Source organism: Coffea arabica, chromosome 3e (genome assembly GCF_036785885.1).
Source record: "Coffea arabica cultivar ET-39 chromosome 3e, Coffea Arabica ET-39 HiFi, whole genome shotgun sequence".
Classification (NCBI taxonomy): Eukaryota; Viridiplantae; Streptophyta; class Magnoliopsida; order Gentianales; family Rubiaceae; genus Coffea; species Coffea arabica.
Window position 1 is genome coordinate 38,960,253 of NC_092315.1, and position 15,025 is coordinate 38,975,277.

Below are 15,025 nucleotides of genomic sequence, written 5' to 3' on the forward strand. Positions count from 1 at the left end.
ATGAATCTAATTATCTAATCAAAGCCCACATGGAGGTCTCTGATTGTCACTTTGACTTTAATTTTTTGTTTATTCAAACTAAAAAAAAAAATAAAAGATTGACAATTAAGTTGCATTATTTAACAAATAAGATTGCTTGCATCCGAAAGTCACTCTATATAAGAAGGAATTCGTAGGCGAGATGATGTTTGAGACAAAGTTCAAGATTTTCCTGATTTAGTATCTCTAAGACGCGAAAAGATTGATTAGCTACAATTCGCAAAGTCTTCGGTTTTCCCTAATAAACTTGATCCAAAGTCTTCCAACACGTTATTGATTTACTCTGAAGCAGCGGCAGAAATTCTGCACATTTTCGACGTTAATCCACACTAATCAAACAGTCACGCAACGTCATAAAACCAAAAAAATTCCACCCAGTTTTGAGATCTAATTATATTACAACATCTTTTGTCGTTTAGATTGTATGTCGCTTAGTTTACTATAAAACTCTCCTAAGTATACATGCTGACACAATAAATTTTTTTTTTTTCTGGCAGTATTTTGCCAGTTACCCTTTTTCTTTGTTATAGTTCAAGAAACCAGCACTAGGTCTGAAGGTGATCCGTGTTTCACCGAAGGAAGAGCATAAGTAGCTTTCAAATATGGTAATCACTGGTTAAACATCCAATTCAACAAACAGATTTTACTTCACTTCGTCGTAAAAGCAAAAAATTTTCTTTAAATGAGTTCAGAAAATAACCAGCAACCATCCACCTTTCTTGTGTTCAGTGCGCCGGGGGAAAAAATTACAGCAGTCACCAATCAACAACAGTCAGAATAGACATTAAACAGTAATCTGTTGATCACCACCCATAAGCAGGTGCCATTTCTTGCTTACAAGAACATATAACTGTAAGAAAGCATTGGTTGATGAATATATGAGACTTGTATTCATATCAGCAGGAAGAGAAAAAGTGAAAGAACAACTCGATTAACACACACTTAAATTCATCAAGGTTCCCACTTAAAAGTTCAGTAACTTAGAAAATTTTCCTAAATCAGGGTCTCAAAACGTATGCTGAAACGTAAATGACCACACAAAATACTTAAAAAATTTTTCCTTGTAATATTATTTCCCTTCATTTCATAGGACGAGAAAGAGATAAAATGAAACAAAAATTCTATTCACAAAATTCATCAAGGCTTCCACTTAAAGTCTCAAAATATATGCCAAAATGTAAATGACCACACAAAATACCTATGAGAGAAAAATCAGAGAATCCGGCTCAATGTATTAGTTTAGCAATATAAGATGATATACAACTTTGCTTTAGAGGTACTAGTAAAATGAACAAAAAGAAGACCTTAGTGAAACAAAATCTTATCATTATTCGACGCGAGATATATAAATCAGTAAAACAACAATGAGACAAGTTAGCTACTGTTTCTGAATACTAAAGATGAGCTACCGACATCTTTAAAGCATAGACATCATAACTGCTTCCAACATGATAGGTGCCACAAACTCTCCAGTTAAGGGCAGGGCGTTTCATAGGCGAAACGCATACTTTTGACTACAACATATGAGACTTAAATAAGTCAAGTAGAAAAAATTTTAATGCGGGCAATAGAGGTGCATTTGGAAAAAACATGGGACCAAAGATGAAGAATGTAGTCAAATCCAAGGTTTGTAAAATCGGAATCCTACACAGGATCGAATTTAATTTCACATAATCGGATCGTAAGATCTACCAAAAACTCCCAAATTAACTAAATTAATTAATTTAAAGTTCATATACAGTTTTGTACACTTAAAAAATCAAATAAATAAATTATTTATTAACATATAGTATTTTTTGCCTATAGTTTGACAAGAAATAAAACAACGGATCCCAAAACGAAGAGAAAAGGTTCAGGCATCTTGTCTAATTAGAAATAAGAATACAACTCATCTTAACGGTTGATAGTAAAAACATTTAGTACACATATATATCTAATAGGTATAATTAAAAGCAACAATCAAATTAAGGGTTATGGGTAATCGCAGTTGTTTGCGTTGAGTGACTTCTTTTGCCGAAAATTCCTTGAGCTTTAAAAAACCAAAGACAATAGAGTATTAGAGATGGGAGATTGGCAAAATTTTGTGAAATTTTATTGAAATCTAGATGGGGAAAAAGTTTGGAATGGAGATTGGGAAGCACCAAAGAAGCTTTATATCTCTTCGTCCTTTGTGACTTTGTCTCTATTTGTTGTATTTATTTGTTCTTGAATCCTTTTTTGTTGTACCTTTTGTTTTTTAGACAAAAATTGTTGCAAAATTATAATTAAATGATCTAATTCTTTAATAAGTTATAAACCTAATCAAAATGTTTCCATTTAGTTTCAAAATTTAGCACCACATTTACAAAATTCTCAAAATTCGTAGGATCACAATGGGATCGTAGGATCATACGATCCCACGAACGATTCTAATGATCCTATACATATTAAGGCAATTTTTGATTCGATGCACGATCCGGATCGATTTTGCTGATCCGGATCGCGATTTTGACAACCATGGTCAAACCCATGGCCATCAAAATGACCCAAACAAAAAGAATAATCATCAAGGACAGGACTGTCGGAAAAAGAAAAAGGTTAAATAAAATAGATTATCAGCATATCAATGACAACCAGATGCTTGCAGTGCCTTTAGTTTAGTTCCTACATAGTTACAAATAGAAGGATATTCCACCCTCAATAACTCTAAGTCAAAACTAACGGAATTTCTGATGTAACAAAAGCAAGATTAACTAGCTGATTCGGTTATATTTTCATTTTTTTCCCCACTTCTCATTTTGGCCAAGCAGGATTCAGGAGATGAATGATCCAAATGTAGATACTTATCATTGTTTCCGTATTCTTTCTCTTTAGGAATACATGCACATCAGCACATCTACAAGATCAAACTCCAAAAACCATTAGGCTTTGAAATTGATTGTATGTTCACTTGCGAAGTATACAAGCTCCAAAAATGATGACAAGATTCCATTGATAGTAGTCATAATATCCCTTCACTTGCAAAGGAAGTCTTGACATAGGGATCCCAGAATTTCTGTCTGTATTTGGCTTCTCAACTTCTTTTATGCAGCATTTTGAGAGATCATTTGCAACTTGTGCTGCATTCTTTGTTGAAAATTAAAGTATGAACAAATTTCTTTTTTGCAAAGGAAGTCTTGTGCTGCATTTTTCCCCCTGAAGATGTCCTTCTTTATGCTTCGTTTGCTGTCTAATCGCCTTCCCTTGGATGACGTGTTGACGAAACATGGGTTTCACCTTCCATCCAAGTGTTCATGTTGTCGGGTATCGAACATTGAATCCCTTCAACACTTGTTCTTGGAGGGGGATCTTGCAACTGCGGTGTGGCAGTTTTTTGGCTCGATATGTGGTTTGTCTTTGCATGCCAGCCATGTCCGGGTGTGTTTGAGTGGTTGGTGGCTTAAGCCGGTGAAGTCGGAGAGGCTTAGGTTTGTGTTTCAGATTTTATCTAGTCTCATCTGTTGGAATATTTGGAAGGCTAGGAACACAGCGGTGTTCTAGGGGGCTGTGCAATGTCCTACTCAGGTATGTCAGACCATCTTTCGGGAGTTTAAGGATGGTTTTTGGCTCAAATTTGGGGAGATACATTGGGCAGTTGATTGGCCTACGTTCTTGGAATTGGTGGAATGTCGGCCGATGCGTTTCTCATGCGTCAGATTTGGTGGTTCACTTTGTGGCCTGATGGGGTCAAGCTCAATATTGATGGGTGCTCAAAAGGTAACCCAGGGGTGAGTGGAGGAGGGGGATCCTTAGGAACTCTGCGGGCTATATGGTGTTGGCATTCTCGAGTTATTTTGAGAGCTGTACTAGCTTGCAAGCGGAAGCCAAAGCATTATTAATCGGGCTGTAGTTACGTGCGCAACGGGATTTCCTTGGTAGTTTGGTGGTGGAGACAGATTCTTTGGTGTTACATCGTACTATCCTAAAGTGTCACCAGTGTCCATGGTCCATCAGTGTGGAGGTGGTGAAGGCTAAGCTACTGGCTGGAGGGGGCTGTAAAATCACACACTATTACAGGGAAGCAAACAAGGTCGCCGACGCGTTGGCAAATGCTGGTTCTGCACATCCTCTGCATGGGGTTTGTGTATATGAAAATATTGCGGAATTGCTCAAAATGGCTAGGGGTGAATACCGTTTGGATAAGCTTAGGTTTCCTTCCTTTCGCAGGTTTAGGGTCACAGGTGTTCTTCCCAACATGTAATACATCACACGCTTGTACTACTTTTTCTGTCTAATAAAAATTGATTTTAAGTTAAAAAAAAAAGATGTAGGGCAATCAAAGAAGTAACGTGAAGGAACTATTCAGTGAGGGGTCAAGTGGAGTTTTAAAGACTCTATGGACTAAAGGATTGCAAGTATACACTTTTAAAACCTCAGGGAGGCAAAGAGATTCACATAATAGTTCAAGGTCTAAAAATATCAAAATCTATAATTCACAAAGCCATGCAAAATTTTTCCCTAGAGGGAATGGGAAAGAAATGAAAAGGAGGGAAAAACTACATAAATATCACTTACCAAGAGTTCGTGTTTATGAGTTTGGATAACTTCTAAATCTAACTTTTAAGGAAAAAGTAAAATTTATTGGCACTTTATTTCACAAGTTGTGTGTTTTTCCTAATCCATTCCATACTTGTTTAATTTCTAGTCTATGCCGTTCACCTATTTCATTTCATAAACATTTAGAACACACATTATTTTAATAAGTACATGCTTACTTTATGATTTAGCGAAGAAACTGAAAATTGCAGTAGTAAGAGCTGGAAACAAGTCATCCTTGCAGTTATTTGTTCATAAGAAAAGATCCGTTATATATTTTTATTCTCCCACATTTTAAAGTCAGCAAACCAAGGAAACTTTTTGAAAACGACAAGCAAGCAGCATGCCAAAGCAAATGATAATTCAACTAGCAGTGCAAGTAGCCCACTGTACGAATTGTCAGTTCACATTGACAAGTTGCAATTTTAAAAAGTTATCGAGAGAATCCAATGAATGGGGACCGCAATCACTCTTCGGAAAAACTTTTAAAATTTTGTACTACTTGTATTAAAAAAACGATTAAAAAATTTTGCAGTGTAAAGTATAAATTTTAGGATGCTTATAGCCATTCTAATAATGAAGGAATTTTTTCTTTTTGCTTTTTTCTCTACGCCCTTGATTAATATGAAGTTGATTCAAAGGAAGGATTGAGTTGATTGATAAGATATAAGGGATTGTAAATTGGAGATTTTGAATTCAAAACCTTTCATTTATACAAAAAAAATGTCAACCTAATTCTGATGTTGAGTTACAAAATAATCAGCTAGTTATTTACTGATTCGTAAATATGCATACTACAATTTGACACATACATTCTGTTTTGATATACATCACGCATCAATTTAATTGTTGTTAGTAGATTAGAACACAAACAAGTTTGGTTAAAATTTCAGCACAAACAACTTTAGTTAGGAACCATGTCTCCACTCGCATGTTTCACCCTTGCCTAGGCCAGGTAGACTTTAAGCATTTCAATTGGTAGATGATACGAGCACCAAAATGATGCATCCAAAATAATTCCCATGTATATAATATATATTATATACATAATTATATATGTATATAATTATTTTTTAATTTTTTTAATGGGTGGTTGGACAGGCCCCATTTCCAAATGGAATCAGATTTGGGTTTTATCCAAAACCCTCCAAGTTACTAGGGAATTGATGAATTCTAACTTTTTAGATATGATTTCAAAATCCTGATTTCGATAGAGTAATCCAAATAATAATTATGAGATTTATTCCAATTTTCTATTCTGAAATCCAAACGCCACTTAAATGTACCAACTGCATAGATTTCAGTCAAGGAGTGTATATGACAAAAAAAATAAGTCAAAACAGGAATAATTCATCACGTGACCCAATTTTGTCGGCAATAATCTTCTTAGTATTTTCAGTAATAAGCGCTTTTGAAGTCAGAGTAACCAATAATCTTCCAAATTTGAAAGGTGAACTCTATTTCGTTATCTGAAAACTAGAATAAAATTTGGGTCGACTTTTTGGACAGTAAGTAGAAATGGATTACTTAAGCTTGGTTTAAGGGCTTTAAACTTTTTAGTATGTGTAGCAAGCCGCATTTACAATGCTGCAAAACTTGGAATTACACTGGAAAGATTTCTTCATAATCGTGGAGAAAAAAGCACAATGTCAAAATTGGAAAATCCTTAAGCATACAAGTATGAGCACAAGGTACCACTCTATTTGGGATATGGATTGCAATCTACAACTTGTTTGTGTATGAAAAATCATGAAAATCACCAACGTTAAACTTTTGTGGTAAACAACAACCCAATGCTTCACGCATTTATTCATTTCCAACGACAAACTAAAGCAAAAACAAGCTAATAGAAATTTCAAAGCACAGAGGCTTATACAAGTTTACCATTTGGCTCTACACTAGCCTCTCTCCAGTACCAACCCAAAGAAGACCCGTTTTTGTTATCCAATGGCATGCTTCGCCTTTGCCAGGGGTGGCTTTAAGTATCTCAAATGCCGGATGATTTGTTGGCCATGATGAAGTGTCCATATGGCATATCGCAAGAACTGTATTAACTGGTACTTTTGTTTCAGGCTTAACAACATCAACTGCATAGAGTTGAGTTGAGGAGACCATGTGGCAAAAATAAGTCGCAAAAGGAAGATATACCTCGTGACATGACACAACCCTTTTTGCATTAAGCTGTTTAATATTTCCAATCGTAAGCATTTCACCAGAGCCCTTTGTGCTTTTGGAAGTAAGTGCAACCAGCTTTTTAGTACCTAAAGTAGTTTTTGAGAATTCAATCATGTCTTCTAAGGATTTTGGGCAACTTTTGATCTCTCCTTTCAAAGCTACAGCATTGCAATAAAGAAGAGTGGTTTCAATGTTGCCTTTTGTATTGGGGTTAATAAAAGATTGAGGAAAAATCTTTTGCAAATTATTTTCTACTAGAGAAATTTTGGATGCAATTTGAGAAGGAAGAAATGCACGTTGAGGAAATTGATCTCCCAAATTCGAAAGGTGGACTCTATTTCCTTGTCTAAGAACTGACATTCTGAAAAAGGAAAAAGGGTCGACTTTTTGGACAAAGAAAGATGGGTCGTTTATGTATCCATAAGCTCGACTTAACGGTTTTATGCTGTCTAGTTCTGAGTAACAAGCCAGATTGGCAAGACTGCAAAACTTGGAATTTGACTGGAAAGATTGCTTGGATACTAGTGACGTGAAAAACTCACTATCATCTTCATTGAGGGGAGATAATTTAGACAAGATAGCTGGAGGCATGTTGTTTTTAACATTCAGAGACCAATACTTGAGTTGATTTGAGGCTGTAAATGAAACTGAAGGTGCAGGAGTGCCCTTGCCAATAGTAATAAATGCAGGAAGCATGAAGGCAATGACAAAGAGAACAGTAGCAAAGCTTAGCTTAGACATTATTGTTTCTCTATCTGGAGATTAGGCACAGTCTGTTAGTTGGGTGCAGGGCACTAAAGGGGTGAGGAATATGGCTTGTGCATGTCATGTAGTTATAGTTGAGCATAGATTCGTTTTTCCTTCATTATCTAGATTAATAATTTGTGATGTACGTGCTCCAAGTAGTAACAATAACTATTAAATTCCTGGTATTAAGTGGTTTTCAGAAATAATACTAGAATATTTGAAGGATAACATCAAGTTGGTTATTGATCTTGACCCAAAGACTCGAGAATTGCAATGTCTACAATCGACATCATTGCAAAGGGAGATAGCGAATGATGTTGGTACAGGTTGGTGGTTTTTTTAAAGTTTATTCATGTCCTCGTGTGGTTAGCGTTCATAACTAAGCAAGTCAATTTCAAGGTTTGGACTCAATTTCAAGGTAAAGTAAGTACAGCTCCTTGGTATGCATCTAGATGTGTAGATGCACTGTCTTAATTCTGCCCAGTGAGATGTACTGACCTGTATAAACAAGTACTACAATAGCGTCCTAAATTATGGGTCATATTTTGGTAAGTTTGATTATCCAAGTTTTAGAATTAGATGTCTAGTATAGTTCACTTTTGTGTGCATTGCTCATTCCATTTCATAACCAATTGGAGCATATTATTTTGTTTTTGGTAGAGGCAAATATTCTTTATTGTAAGTTCAGCTTATTTGGATTATTTAGAGATGAAAATAAAGCCAAAAAATGGAGAATTGATAAACCCAAAAACCCATACTTAGAAAGAATGGATTCATTGAATTATTGACGGATCCAGGATTTTAGTTTGCGAAAGGGCCAGAAAGTTCAGTAAACGATGGTAAAGAATAAGATTCTTTTAATAATAAAGAACAAGTATGAAGCAAAATGTGACAATTAAACTATATACTATTCTATTTATTATCAATGCCAGCCATTCAAAACTATATCCTCGAAAATTCTTGATTTTGTATGATAGTTAATTTTTCTTTTATATTTATTTGATTTCCCATTACATATATAGTGTGCTCCCTTAGTTACTATATTAAAGATGTAATAATCAAGGAAACTAAAAGCTGGATTGTTATGCATCACTTTTTTTTTTGGCTGAACCACTGTTAGATCAAACGAGTGCACTACGTACCCGTATGAATTTAAACCACTTAAAATGACAAGCCACATATTGTGACAAGTGGTGAACAATAAGGTTTGAATTCCATCCCACCAAACCTTAAAAGATAGCCAATAGCCCAAATGGCAATTGGTTGTTTGTTATACATCACTTGCTTAAAAGAAAAATTGATGTTTCCTTAATTGTTATTTAAAAGTAATACTAATTGTATACTAAAATTATATAAGTATTGGTATTCTTCTATAAGGAAACTAATTATTAGTTTAGTATAGGATACTTTTATAAAAAAAATTAAAGAAAATAAAAAAAAAAGAACCACTGAATAATATTTGAGGGCCAAGATGATACAACTATGGAGAACTCTAAGATTTCAGAAACTTTTAAGGCGGCTGCCCCTAACCCTGTGGTCTTTAACCAGCACGCCAATGGCCAAATGCATGTATTGATGCAAGTTGCCAAAATTTTCAGTTCGCACTGAGCAGATGACATCAGAAGACAAGTGGCCAATGCTTCTAAGTGGCGTCAAAGAAAGACTGGTTTCTCTTGGCACTTATCATGCCAAGAATACTGGAACAAGACAACTCCGTTTGGTAGAGACGGCGAATACAGACAAGCCTGATGGGCCTGCAGAGGGTAATGGGGAATTGCCATCAGTGTTGCTGCAAGAGGCAGCAGCGGTTGATGGAGCAAAGGGAGAAGTTACGGGGGCTATGGCTGGCAACGATGATCAAGGTCAATCACTAGGCGGTGCGTCTCACGGGCAGCGAGCAGGGATTGAGCAAGGGGACTAGGTGCGGCAGACCTCTGTTGCTACTCCAGTGGAGCAAGAGAGGAAGACAGAGGCGGACTGTGGGATGGTGGCAATCGAAGGTATTGAGGTGGTGCTGCGACATGAGGGAGGAGGGGAAGCTTTTGAGGCTGCGGAGAGTGGGTTGCCCGCGAGGGTGGTCGTGCGTTCTGCTGAGGGGGAAGTGGAAGACATACAGGACACTCAACGAAGAGTGGGTAACCTCTCCCCTAGGAGAGGAGATCGTGTCCGAAGGGAGGTGTCACCACTGGAGACGGGGCATATAGACACGGGGGCTGTTTCTGATACCCTGGAACAAGAAGAAGTGGTTCGTAAGGAGAGAATGGATGTAAGGTCGCGTGGTCTCCGGGCTGGCCTTCCGTTAGATAGAACACTACGCTCCATGGTTAGTTCTTCAACAAATTCTTTTTCTGTCCTTTCTGATGATTAAGTTACTTTTTTGGAATATAAGAAGGGTAGCTCGTGCTCCTAACTTAAGACGGTTAAGGAAACTTATTAAAGTGTACGATCTTCAATTGGTGATTGTTGTTGAACCTAAGTTGAGGGTGGAGTCGATCACTGATATTAGAATTAAATTGGGGATGGATTGTTGCATGTCCAATCATTGGGGTTCTATTGGGTTTTCTACCGGTTGTTGTTTACGTGTCAGACTGCCGGGGAGACTCCCCAACATTTAACTATTAGAGTGCAATCTCATCTTTTCCAAGACTCCATTATTCTGTCTTGTATACATGCGAAGTGTAGGGAACAGGAAAGGGAGGATTTGTGAAGTGCACTTTTGAAGGATAAACCTGCTTTGAACCCGTGGTTTTTGGTAGGAGATTTCAATGTGGTCACAAAGACCGAGGAGAAGAGGGGTGGTTTGCCATTTAGACAGTTTGAGGGGTTAGACTTTTTGAATTTCATGGCAGTGGCTAGAGTCAGTGATGCGGGATTCTCTGGGTCAAGGTATACCTGGTGTAATAATCGATCCGGAACAGCGCGGATCTGGAAGCGTTTGGATTGATTACTTCTGTGTGGGTGCTCTTTGGAGCTTCCGTTCCAAGTCATGGTGCAACATTTAGGCCGTGACCCGTCGGATCATGCTCCTCTGTTGCTGTCGGTGGCTACTAGGCTAGACAACAAGCCCAAGCCGTTTCGTTTCTTAAACATCTGGACCACTCATCCTGGTTTACTGGGGGTTATCAAGGATTGTTGGGCTCAGCCAGTCAATGGCTCTCCTTTGCAAGTATTGGCCTCGAGGTTGAGGAATGTTAAAAATACCCTTAAGCAATGGTCTAGGACGACATTCGGGGATATTTTTGAGGGGGCCGTAATGCAGAGCGTGTGGTAGCCGAGGCTGAGACGGAGTACGACCTGGATCTTACAGAGCAACGACGGAGCGAGTTACATCATGCTCGGGCTCGGTTGAGACGTGCGCTTGTAGTTGAGGAAGGTTTTTGGAAACAAAAGGCGCGGGTTAAGTGGCTTTTGGACGGAGATAGGAACACCAAATACTTCCACTCTTTGGTTACGGAAAAGAGACGTAGGGTGGTGAGTCATCGAGTTAGGGGTGCCGCTGGAGAGTGGATCGAAGAGGAGTCCCAGATTGGGAAGGTAGCGGTGGGATTCTTTCAGGAGCTGTTCACGGCAGAGGGAGGCCTACCCTCCCATACTAGTCTGGAGGTAATACCGAAATTGGTAACGGAACAGGACAACTCATGGTTAACGGACGTTCCATCTCTTACAGAAGTTAAAAACATAGTCTTTGCTATGGATGGGGAGAGGAACGGGTTTACAGGGAAATTCTTTACTTTTGCTTGGGAGGTGGTGGCATCGGATATATACCGAGCTATCATCAGTTTTTTCTGTGGGGCTGAGTTACCTAGGAGTATCACGGCTACCTTGATTGTGTTGTTGCCCAAGGTGGAGAATCCTCAAGATTTCACGCAGTTTCGGCCGATCAGTCTATGCAACTTTACTAACAAAATCATCTCCAAGCTGTTATCGACAAGGTTGGCGACGATATTACCCCAGATTATTTCTCCACAGTAAAGCGGGTTTGTCCAAGGGAGGCAGATTACAGATAATTTCTTGTTAGCTCAGGAGATAGTAGCGGATATCGGGAAATCAAATCGGGGTGGCAACGTGGTCATCAAGTTAGATATGATGAAGGCTTATGATCGAGTCTCATGGCCCTTTCTCCTATAGGTGATGCGGCATTTCGGGTTCAGTGAAACCTGGATAGACATGATCTGGCGCTTAATATCGAATGTGTGGTTCTTGGTATTGGTTAATGGTGTTCCACATGGCTTTTTCAGGTCGTCACGGGGTTTACCGCAAGGAGATCCCATTTCACCGACCTTATTCGTTATTGGAGTTGAGGTGTTGTCTCGAGCCCTCAATGCGCTACATACACAGAGAGGCTTTACCCCATTTAGAGTACCTCCTCGGTGTCCTATAGTTACGTATTTGGCATTCGCCGATGACGTGATTATCTTTTCAAGTGGGGGCAGGTGATCCCTACGATTGATCAAACGGGTTCTGCAGGATTATAGTGTGGCTTCAGGTCAGCAGCTCAACCCTCAGAAGAGTTGTTTCCTTACTCATCCACGGCTCCCTCTCAAAGGGTAGTGGTTGTTAGCCAGGTACTGGGGTATAATAGATGGGCTTTTCCGATAAGGTACCTTGGTTGCCTCTTGTATGCTGGAAGGAGCAAGAAGGTTTACTATGCGGATACATCCAATGCAGTGGCGACCCGGATTCTATCTTGGAAGAACTAGATTTTGTCGCCAGGGGGCAGGTGGTGTTGATTCAGAGCGTGCTAGCCTCTATGCCAGTTCATTTGCTGGCAGCCGCGTCTTCTCCAAAGGGGCTGTTGGTGGCACTGGAGAAATTGTTTGCCAAGTTCTTATGGGGGTATTCTGATTCGGGGGGCAAGTTCCATTGGATGCGTTGGGCAGATTTGTGACGGCCGAGGGATGAAGGAGGAGTGGGTCTGCAGGGGTTGAAGGAGGAGTGGGTCTGCAGGGGTTAAAGCAGGTCTACGACTCATTCTCCATTAAACTCTGGTGGAAATTTCGGCAACAACAATCGCTATGGGCAGCGTTGATGTCCCAGAAGTACTGTGCAAGATAGCACCCTTGTCTTGCTAATATTGGGCATCGGGGATCCTAGGCTTGGCGGAGGATGGTCACGATACAGCATTTTGGGGAGAACAATATTACCTGGGTAATTCGTGAGGGTGCATTGGATTTTTGGCATGACAATTGGATGGGGTCAGGTGCACTTTGCGACAAGGTGGAGGTCTTCCATGATCATTCGGTGGCTGATTTTGTCGATCGAAGGGCCTGGAATGTGGAAATGCTCCGTCAATTCTTGGATGGAGAATTGGTCAAGCAGGTTTTGGAGCTTGACCCTCCTCCCGGTAGGGGCAATGATAGAATGGTGTGGGCGCTTACGAACTCGGACGTCTTTTCCACTGCATCGGCTTACTCACTGATCCGTCATTCCGGTAGCAGCTCTTGGCTCTTTGGCCGTATATGGCAGCAGGGTCTTCCAGTCAAGGTTTCTTTCTTTATGCTGAGATTACTACAAGGGAGGCTTCCTCTTATGGATCGCCTACAGAGATTTGGGGTTTCTGGCCCGTCTAGATGCTGGTGTTGTCAGAACCCCCAGGAGGAGGACTTGAATCATGTGTTTTGCTCAGGCGAGAGGGCACGATTGGTCCAGCGTCATTTCGAGAATACTGCTGGTGAGTTTAGTGGGATACATACAGTGTGTCACATGGTGTGGTCTTGCTAGTTAAGGAGAGGGACTAATGTTTATGTAAAGTTTGTGCAGAATATACTTCCTTCGGTGGTATACTGGGTTTTGTGGAAGGCTAGGAATGAGGGTGTGTTTGAAGGTCGGAAGATAAGGGTCGGGGTTACGGTGAATCGGATTATCCAGCTTCAGCATGATTTCCTTCAGTCACGGTTCCTGGGGGTACAATGTTCTGCCCCCACATGGGAAGGGATGCTTCGCAAGTTGGGTAGTCATCAAAGGCGGATGGTTATTAAGCCAGTTTACTGGGTAATTCCGCGAGAAGGATATAAGTTGAATTTAGATGGATGCTCTCGAGGGAACCCAGGAAGGAGTGGGGTGGTGGGCTTGTGCGGGATAGTCGAGGAAATTTTTTGTTCAGCTACGCGGAGCACTTCGGAGTCATAACCAGCATGCAGGCGGAACTTCGAGCGTTGCTATGGGGCGTTAGACTTTGTGTGGCTCGAGGGTGCTTGGAGTTAAACTTAGAGGCGGACTCTCTCACCCTGGTTTAGATTGTTCAAGGAACTAGTGCTTGTCCTTGGCGTCTGCAGAGAGATCTGGATGAGTTGATGATGTTCAAGCAGTATTTCCAATTGATCACACACTGCTATAGGGAGGCAAACGCACCGGCAGATCGTCTGGCAAATTTTGGTGCTGACTCTAGCGCAGGACATGTGTTTAATAGATTTTCGGACTTGCCTCAATTGGTCAGGGGGGCTATTAGATTGGATCGTTTAGGGCTTCCTTCGTTTCGTACACGGTGTCTGGGACAATGATAGATTGAGTTGAAGTTGGTAATACGCAAAACCAGGAGGACATTTATTTGGTAGCTGCATCTTTACGTCAGCAACCGAGAGGGGCTTTCCATCTTTATAGGATAGGAGTGGCATCTATTCGACAGAATAAAGGCAATAGCATTAGATGCAGTATATAACTATCTTGTGGTTATTTTCTTGAATTTGGGTTTGTTGACAGGGAGTTTCATCCATTTTATGGGGAAACTCTGCCAAATTTTTATAAAATAAATAAAAATACTATTCCAAAAAAAAAAAAAACTTATCGGAGCCACCAAACAGTAAAAGGTACAAGAAGGGCAGCTGGGTTAGCGCCCCTTAGGTTTAAAGGAACTTATTTTTGGCCCCATACAATTTTAAAATTAAAAGTTGTGTTTTCCAAAAAAGCGATGTTTGTCAGTTATCCAAACTGATATCCACCAACTTTTGTTAGGCGGAGAGATAGTAGAGAAACTCAGCTTTTCTCTTTTATCTCATTTTGGGGAAAAAATATATTTGTCCCTTAAATTCCAAATTTGTATACTTTAGCACTCCAACTGTTAGATGAATTTTTTTTTTTGCCACAATGAATCTTTAAAAGCATACACCTGAAGTCCTTCACTTCATTTGAGACTTTAAGGCTAACAAAAGTAATATTGAAATTAATGACGGAGTCAGGACCTTTGATCAAGGATTGCAATATTATTAAGGGAAAATTGCAGAAACCTCCCCTGAGATTTCTGACATTTGCACTGACCTCCCCTGTCAATTTTGAAATAGCATTAACCTCCCCTAGAAAAAGTTGGAGCCAATTTAAAAGGTAAAAGTGTGTGAATTTACTAGAGTACCCCCAATTGTATTTGACTTTACCAGATGAAAGGTCTGAGTACTTTCATCAAAACCAACGTTTAATTTGTTAAACAAATTAAACTAATCAAACTATTTCCGCATAGTTAAATTAATTAACTAATTAACTAATTAACTAATTAACTAATTTCTATTTATCTAATTAA

General features: G+C 39.5%; 1 protein-coding gene across 1 annotated transcript; it reads right to left on the reverse strand.

Annotated features, from left to right (window-relative positions):
* Positions 1–6,486: 6,486 nt before the first annotated feature.
* On the reverse strand, positions 6,487–7,509 carry LOC113737610 (BURP domain-containing protein 16-like). Its single transcript, XM_027264811.1, has one exon. It carries the CDS (start codon positions 7,507–7,509, stop codon positions 6,487–6,489), a length of 1,023 nt encoding a protein of 340 aa, XP_027120612.1.
* Between the last annotated feature and the right edge of the window lie 7,516 nt (positions 7,510–15,025).

Coding starts and splice junctions, on each gene's coding strand:
- LOC113737610 (XM_027264811.1), bottom strand. CDS start 7,509: ATGTCTAAGCTAAGCTTTGCTACTGTTCTCTTTGTCATTGCCTTCATG.